This window comes from Papaver somniferum, chromosome 2, assembly GCF_003573695.1.
Source record: "Papaver somniferum cultivar HN1 chromosome 2, ASM357369v1, whole genome shotgun sequence".
Taxonomy (NCBI): Eukaryota; Viridiplantae; Streptophyta; class Magnoliopsida; order Ranunculales; family Papaveraceae; genus Papaver; species Papaver somniferum.
In genome coordinates, this window is record NC_039359.1 from 140,781,810 (window position 1) to 140,790,588 (window position 8,779).

The 8,779-nt window shown below is 36.5% G+C and overlaps 1 protein-coding gene across 1 annotated transcript; it reads left to right on the forward strand.

The window, feature by feature from the left end:
• Positions 1-5,803: 5,803 nt before the first annotated feature.
• Positions 5,804-6,496, forward strand: LOC113352089. Its single transcript, XM_026595960.1, has one exon. It carries the CDS (start codon positions 5,804-5,806, stop codon positions 6,494-6,496), a length of 693 nt encoding a protein of 230 aa, XP_026451745.1.
• Positions 6,497-8,779: the final 2,283 nt, after the last annotated feature.

Here is an 8,779-nt window from a genome sequence, read left to right on the forward strand (position 1 = left end):
ACCATTGAATTTTTAGAATCGACTAGACAATAATAGTACCACCCTTGTTGGACCACTTGGCCCTTGCAATAACATGACCTTACGCTCTTATTCAGTCGGGTCCTAATTATTGAAACTTGCAGATCTAAAAAGAGATTCGATTTTAATTTATGCTAGTACACGTTATGTTAATCTAGAAAATGAAACTGGTTTCATAAAATCCTCATTTCTGCTTTGCCTTTCATGATTTGAGTTTTATTCTCCCAGTTTTTTTTAGTTTTCTTAATTCTCTGTTAATGCATAATTAAGTTTTGTTTCATTGGATAATGTGGAATCATCCTATGAACAAAGTTTTTTTTACATATTAGTTTCTCTTAAAACCTTTGGATATTGTGGAATCATCCTTTGGTTTTTTCTTTTGTTTATTTCCTTTGTTTGCCTTCATCTCTCGTTTCATTGCTGTTTTTCTAATGAAGAGGTAATTTTCTCATTGTGCAGCTTCCTTCACTGAAACCATTTGTAGGAATCCAGTTGTGGAGCTTCAGGAATGTCAGTTTCTGGATTAAACGCCGTGGTGTGGAAAGTAGTGGTGCCAATCATCCTTATTACGATGATTCATATCAGTAGATTAGGAATATCCCATATCCTTCCCAAAACAAGTAGAACAAAAGCTTATCACATTCATCCTATAACTAGCAGATTGAAACCATGGATTCACCATGATTCGTCAAGAAACCAACTCAGTCAGTACCGATCCACTGAAATTCAAAATTTCAATTTTCCCCCTACAATCAAGCAGTCAAATTTCCGGAGTTTACTCTATAGTAACTTTCGTTACATATTCATGGGAAATTCCTCCCATAAAATGCGATACAAAAGAGCCAGCCTGGGCATGCAAGATATTATCTACATTCAAGGAAAATATAGTCAAGCCATTAATGCATATATTCTTCTTAACAAAATTAGTTACAAAGATCAACCCAATATCCGTAATTGGTTAAGTTTTAGGAATATACTCCAATATTCTTGGGTTTTCAATGACATATCAAAAATCTTGTGTTTCCAATATTCTTGAGTTTTAGGAATATACTCCAATATATGTGTATAAATACACATATACTTTTGGAAGAAATAGAACCAGAAAACATACAATCATTCATCTAAGAAAGATAGAGAAAAGACACTCGAAAAACCCTTCAATGGCTTCAAGCTCAAGCAACCGTGCAGATCGAATCAATCATCTTTCAAGGCAACTGTGAAATGCAGCCTTGGAAGTAGCATCTGAACGAAGAAGGGCTGTTGGAACCATAAAAGTTGTTGATACTGCTGAGGAATGGTCCACAGCAATTCTAAGAAAGTTGATGTTCAAAGACAAGATACATATGAGGACTATCAAGGAAAGTATCAACTCACTATGGAGGCAATACAGAAACAAGAAAATCAGAGTCATGGCTCATAACCTCATGTTGGTGAAGCTGAATAACGAAGAAGAAAAAATGATGTCATTTAAAATGGCCCTTGGATCGTGGGAGAAGCACTCTTTGCAGTCAAGAAATTTGTAGCTGGCACCTCTGCAACGGATTATACATTCACGCACCAAATCTTCACTGTGCAGTTCAAATATCTGAAATTTGAGCATCTTAACCAGATTGTCAATGATGAAGCAATAGGTTTTATGGGGAGAAAAATTGCAACTATACCTGAAAATTGCCGACCAAGATATGGCAATACCGTGAAGGCTAGAATAATAATTGATCTTAAGAAGCCATTACATCATGGAAGATGGTGGAAAACTGCTAATGGAGGAGAGGAATGGATTAGGTATCACTGGGATCTCCAACCAAAGAAAATTTGCGACAAGTGTTTTGTTATTGACCACCAAGATAACTCGTGTTTGAATACTGCATGGATGTTATATCTTGACATCCTCACTTCAGCTGAGTACGAAGAGATACTAAATAATGAAGATGGCGTTGCTGAAAGTGTTGATGATGAAAGAGGCATGTCTAACCCTTTAGAAGAGGTGATGAGAGATGAGGCTGATACTGAAGAACTAAGACAGTCAAAAAGAATTAGAAACTCAGTCGTTAACCAAGAACCCTCCATGAACCCCATAACATTCATGTTCTACCCCCTAACACCGCTGCAATTGGCACATCTACTGATATGAACACATCTGAAGGAGTGGCTAATAATGAAAAAAAAAACTATGCAAGTTGAACCTACAAATGGACATGAAGGCGCTGCACAGGTAACCTCTTGTTATTCCTCTCTCAATCTTGATTTTTACTTATCTTTTGAGTATAAAAAGTGTTTTTTAGTTCATGTAGGATACATTCATTTTTCACTTTACTATAATATCTTCCTTAATAGTGTGCATAGAAATCAGCTAAGAATGAAAATAATAGCCTGGAACTGTAATGGTTTTGCTAAGAAAAATGCTAGGATTTACATGATTGATCTAAACAAAATTTTAAACCCAGACATTGTTTTCCTTCAAGAAACAAAAATCAACTCTAGTAAAATCTTACAACATGTTAGAACCTTATATTTTCCGAACCAATTCTTTGTCCCTTCAATAGGAAGAAGTAGAGGATTGTGGCTCTTTTGGAAAGATGGATTCAATCTAGATATTATTTATATTGATAACAACATGATACATTGTCTTGTTCATAGTGATCCTGCTAAACCTAAATGGGTTTTATCCAGTGTCTATGGCTCTCCATATCCCCAGGAGAGAAAACACCAGTGGAATCTCCTAAAAGATATTAGCTCTCAGTTTGATGTCTTGACCCCTTGGAGAATGCTGGGTGATTTAAATATAACTCTGAATGAAGATGAAAGATATAATAACTCTGGGTCTAGCTCTTTTTCCTCGACTGTTAGTCAGATAATTCAGGATATGGGTCTCAGTGACTTAGGTTATCATGGTAACCCTTTTACCTGGACGAGTAACTCCCATGGTATTGGTAAAATTCGCTTTAGACTTGATAGAGCTTTAATGAACTCTGATTGGTTACTTCACTTTCCTGATTCATGTCTGAAATATTTACCTTTCTTTGATTCTGATCATTGACCTGTGTTGTTAGATATTTTCCCTAATAATGTTAACAGTGTAAGAAACTAGAAGTTTTTTGAATGCTGGTTAAGAGATACAACATGTAAAGACCAAATCAGCAAAGCTTGGACTAAACAATTTCGAGGATCTCCGGGTTATATCTTGGACAACAAACTCTCAGAAACAAGAAGAGATTTATCGAAATGGAACTGAGAAGTTTTTGGTAACATACAAGGGAACCTCAAAGTTCTGCAGCAACAACTCAGCGATCTCCAACAACCATCTGCAAATGGTATTGACAACACAACTTTAGTTGAAAAGGTGGAAAAGGACATAGAAGAATGGCATAAGCGAGAAGAGGTATTCTACAGGAAAAATTCAAGAGATGTTTTCTTTTATGAGGTGGACCAGAATACAAATCATTTTCATCTCCAGGCAAATAAAAGAAGAGCGGGAAACAAGATTGAATCACTTAAAAGACAGAATGGAGATTGGTGTAGTGTCAAGGAACAACTCAAAACTCTCTTGACTAAACACTTCAAAAGAATTATGACTACTTCGAATCCTCCAGATAATGAAGAATTATTGAATCTACTTCCACCATGCATCACTGAAGAAGAAAACATCATGATTACCAGAGTGCCAGATGAGATAGAAATATCAAACACGCTTAAGAAGATGCAGCCATGGAAAGCCACGGGACTAGAAGGCTTTCCTCCGGGATTTTTTCAGTCTAATTGGAGCATTGTCAAGGACGACGTCATCTGCATGGTACAAAAATTTTTCCGTACTGGAAAATTACTTAAGAAGATCAATAAGACTAATCTATGTCTCATTCCCAAGTGCAAGCTTCCACAAACAGCTGGAGATGATAGACCAATAGTGTTATGTAACTCTACATACAAGCTGATAACAAAGATTTTAGCCAACAGGCTGAAAACTCAGTTGGAGAAAATCATATCACCAATGCAAGCTGCTTACGTCCCTGGTAGACAGATTGGCGATAATATAACTCTAGCTCAAGAGTTAATACACTGCATGAAGAAGAAGAAAACAAAAAAACACTATATGGCTCTAAGGCTCGATATGTCAAAGGCATTCGATCGAGTAGAATGGAGTTTCCTAAATAAGGTAACGCAAAAGCTAGGCTTCAACAACAAATGGTGTGAACTAATTCAGGAATGAATAAGTACTTCAGAGATTCATATCCTCTTAAATGGTGCTCCATGTAAGCCTTTTAAACCTACAATAGGAACAAGGCAAAGCGACCCAATCTTGCCTTATTTATTCTTGCTGACGATGGAGGTTTTTACTAGGGCTTTGGCAAAAACAGAATCAGATGGGAAGATCCAAGGCATTAAGATCTCAAGGAAATCTCCGCAAGTCAGACACCTATTATTTGCGGATGACTGCTTAGTCTTTGCAAAAGCTGATATTCAGAATGTGACAAATCTCTTGCAGGTTATCAAGTCTTTTAGCGACTTATCAGGACAACAAATCAACTTTCAAAAATCAGCTGTGTTCTTCTCCAAAAATATGCATCCAAGGCATTGTAGAATGTTGCTAAGAAGCTTAAAGATGAAGAAGATGGAGCTAGACGAAAAGTACTTAGGAATTCCCCTATTTCTAAACAGGAAGAAAACTACATCTTTCTCCTCACTGGTAGATAACACAAAAAATAAGTTAACAAGATGGAGAGGTAAAATTATCAACCAAAGTGGAAGATCAATCCTAGTTAAACATGTTCTCAATACCTTACCATCATACCATATGTGAGTTTTTAAGATTCCAGATGCAACAATTAATGAGCTGGATACAGTGCAGATGAATTTTTGGTGGCGAAAAGAGAAAACAGGTGGACTATATCTTACAGGCTGGCCAACAATTGGTAAACAAAAACAAGATGGAGGTATGGGTTTTAGAGATCTAAAAGCTTTCAACCAAGCACTTCTTACCAAAGCTTCTTTGAGACTACTAAATAATGAAGACAAACTTTGGGGCAAGGATCTAAAGGAAAGATACTTTCCAAATACTTCAGGGTTACACGCAAAAAAGAAGAAGAACTCAACATGGGCATTGCAAAGTTTACATGGTAGAATGCAGTTTATCAAAGACAACAATTTCTAGGTGGTTGGCAATGGTGATTTGATCTCAACTTGGGAGGATAACTGGATTCAAGGGAAACAAATTCCACCAGTACCATCTGTGGAGTTAGATACTGAAAGAAATTTTAGTAAAGTTGCAGAACTGATTGACCCCGATACAAAAACTTGGAAGACAACTGTCATACATCAAATTTTCAGTCAAGAGGATGCTGAGATTATAATGCGAACCAGAATTCCACATAATGCAACTAACAGACTTGTCTGGACTCTCACCATAAATGGTGATTTTACAGTCAGATCTGCTTACAAGAAGATTATGGAGTTAAAACAAGGGGGCACTCGTACTGATGCAACAACAACAAAATTCTGGAAGCAACTATGGAAGATACCTACTCTACCAAGAGTAAAACATTTCTTATGGAAGTGTTTAACGGATATTGTTCCATCAAATGAAAGAATGGCTCGTCAAATGAACTATCAGGGAGATCAATGTTCAATTTATAATCAAGGCATAAAGACCACAAGACATATTCTGTGGGAGTGTTCTTTTGCTAGAGCAATTTGGTTTATAGTGCCAGGAGCAGATACCACGATTCAAGATTGGGTCAAAAGTTGGTTTTCAAATGACTTCACTGGATTGATTGATGACTGAGTGGTAAATATGGCTAACACAGCATGGGAGATATGGAAGGCAAGATGCAGAAATGTGTTTGAGAACATCAAACCAAACACAGTGGATACAATTAGAAGCATTCAGCTTCTTAATGAATCTACAGGAAAGAAAATGCTACAGATACAAACTCAGGATGCAATGATTGTGCATAACACTAGTATTAGTTGGATACCCCCTGCTAGTCCCTATCAATCTTTTTGCTGTGATGCTTCCTTTAAAATTGTGAATTCTATAAAATATGTTGGATGGGGACTAATTCATCGTGATTTTGCAGGTAACTTCATCCATGTCAGATGCGAACATGCCAATGGAGTCCTAAGTGCCGCAGAAGCAAAATTCAGGGGATTGCTAGAAGCATTAAATGTAGCAGAAGAGTTAGGAGCTCAATTTGCTTCTTTTGAGATAGACGCTCGGCTAGTAATTCAAGCAGTCAATGAGAATACTCTATCAACTACATGGGAGAATCATTCAATTATCTCAGACATTAAACATAAGTTGACGATGCATCCAAACTGGACTTGCAAATACATAAGTAGGAAGAATAATTTACCAGCTGATAAGTTGGCCAAACATGCAAGAATTCATGAAGTTACTAAAATGTGGTTTGATTATCCTCCAAGTTTTATTGCAGGTGCAATATTTGAGGATATGGCCAATGTAGTTATTTCCACTTTCAATTAATAAAAATCCCTTGTTTGAGAAAAAAAAAATAGTACACGTTATGTTAGCTTAAATCGGAAAGGTCCAAATTTAATTAAGTTTTCGCATTATATTAACTCTGTAAATGGGTTTATGGAGGATCTTAATTCAAGACTGCTGCACGATGGTGGTCACAGCTCTGTAGGGTCTATTTGCATCGCTTGAGATTCTACCTCTCGTATAGGATTTTCATTTTCTTATAAAAAAATGGATTTTAATTTATGCTTAGCTCGTTTGGTCTTACATAGAAAACAAATATGACGGGTCTAATAGATGAGAAACTAAATTTTATCCGCTAAATTCACTACCACAATCGTAACAACTCCAATACAACATTCACGTATTCCTGAACATGCATAATAACATTCAGCAGCGTACTTGGTGTAATACAAGGGCATTTGGAGGAAAGGAGAGCACAGCTATCGCGGTTCTGAATAGTGGTAATTGAATAAATGTCCCTTATTTTGATGGGTTTCATAAATATCCTTATCACACAATAAATATTGAACGATTTTTTGGGGATCATGGTTTTTTTGGGGGACCATGATTTTATTTTGGATAAAGACATTAGAAGTAAATCTAGATCACCCCTTATCTAGATATTTATATTAATACATAAATTACCCTCCTGATTAATTTTGGGTGATGATTAGTTAGTGTTAATAATAGTTAGTGTAATAATTAGTGAGATGATTAAGTTAAAGATAATTAGTGAGATTAAAAAATCAGATGGTTTTTTTTTTAAAGAAGTTGAATCATTGAGAGAGTAAAGTTAGAGAAGATGAAGAAGGAAAACATGAAAAACGATGGATTTTACCAACCACAACCGGAGGAAGGGTATTTGGGTACCCAAGTATGCTTCAAACTTAGATAATGTTGGTTGAATTGCTCCAAACTTTCAAAAAAAATGAAATTTTTTATGAAGATTTGGGCAGTTCGGTTACCATATGTCAAGAACATGTAACCGAACACACCTGAAAATGTAGTTCGGTTACGTTTTCCAAACACGCAGGTTACCGAACTCGCTCGTTAATGGAGGTTTTGGTCGTACAGTGTAATGTTCGGTTACCTAGGATAAAATGGTAGGTAACCGAACGTTGAACTTAACAATTTATTTGGGTACATCTTGTGTGTTCGGTTAGTTCGCAAACTTCAACGCAACCAAGTTTCCAACCGAACTGCAGGTTAAAAGTAACCTAGTGTTAGAAGTTCGGTTGGTTCGCAAACTTCAACATATTTTGCGAATCAACCGAACTGGGCTTATATATGCATATTTGTAATTAGGCAAACGTTCGGTTACTACGAAATTTATTTCTTGGCGAATTAGGTAGAGTTCGGTTACGGAGTTTCAAAGGTAGAGTTCGGTTACAAAGAAAACTTAATATTTTTGCGAACGAACCGAACTTGTGGACTTCTCATTATTTTCGTAAACTAAAGTTCGGCGATATCCTTATTTTGCGAAGGAACCGAACTTATGGACTTGTGTTGTTCTAATACAAGGAGTTCGGTTAAACGTATTTTTTTGCGAATCAACCGAACTCTGAGTTCGGTTAAGAGAAAATTAATTCGTGATAACCGAACTTTTCTATGAAAAAAAAAAACCCTCCATTAAACCTCTCTGCAACTTCCATTTTTAACTCATTTTAATGATTACTTCTCATTTATTCAACCAAAAACGAATGACAAGTAATGAGTTTGTGAGAATATCTTTGTTAACGTTTTAAATTAAGCTATATATATATAGTGGTGGTGGTAATCGGCGGTGGTGGTGGTGGTCATCGGTGGTTGGTGGTGGTGATAATCGAAGGTGGTGGTAATCGGCAATGGTGGGAGGTGGTGGTGGGAGGAGGTGGTGGATATATATATATAGAGAGGTGGTTATTGGGTTGGTTTTAAATTAAATTAGGTTAAGGGTAGGTTAGTCATTTCAATGTTTTAGGACACCCCTTATAACTATAGGGAAGGTGGCCTAATAAAACCATGGTCCCTAAAAAATCGTTCTAAATATACCTCTCCATCTATAAGCCCATCAAGGGACCATTGACAATTTTTTTGTTTTCATATTTACCATCCCCACACAATAAATCATTTTCATTTTTTTCTTTTTCATATCTAATTCTTTTCTCTCCATCTACCACCTTCTTTGCCATCACTTAAGTCGCAACCTCTTGACTTCTCCATCGCTGCTACCAGTACTATCACCATCTCTTACAGCACCACCGCAACCAACACTATTAGCACCGCCATCTCCATCGTCACAACCAT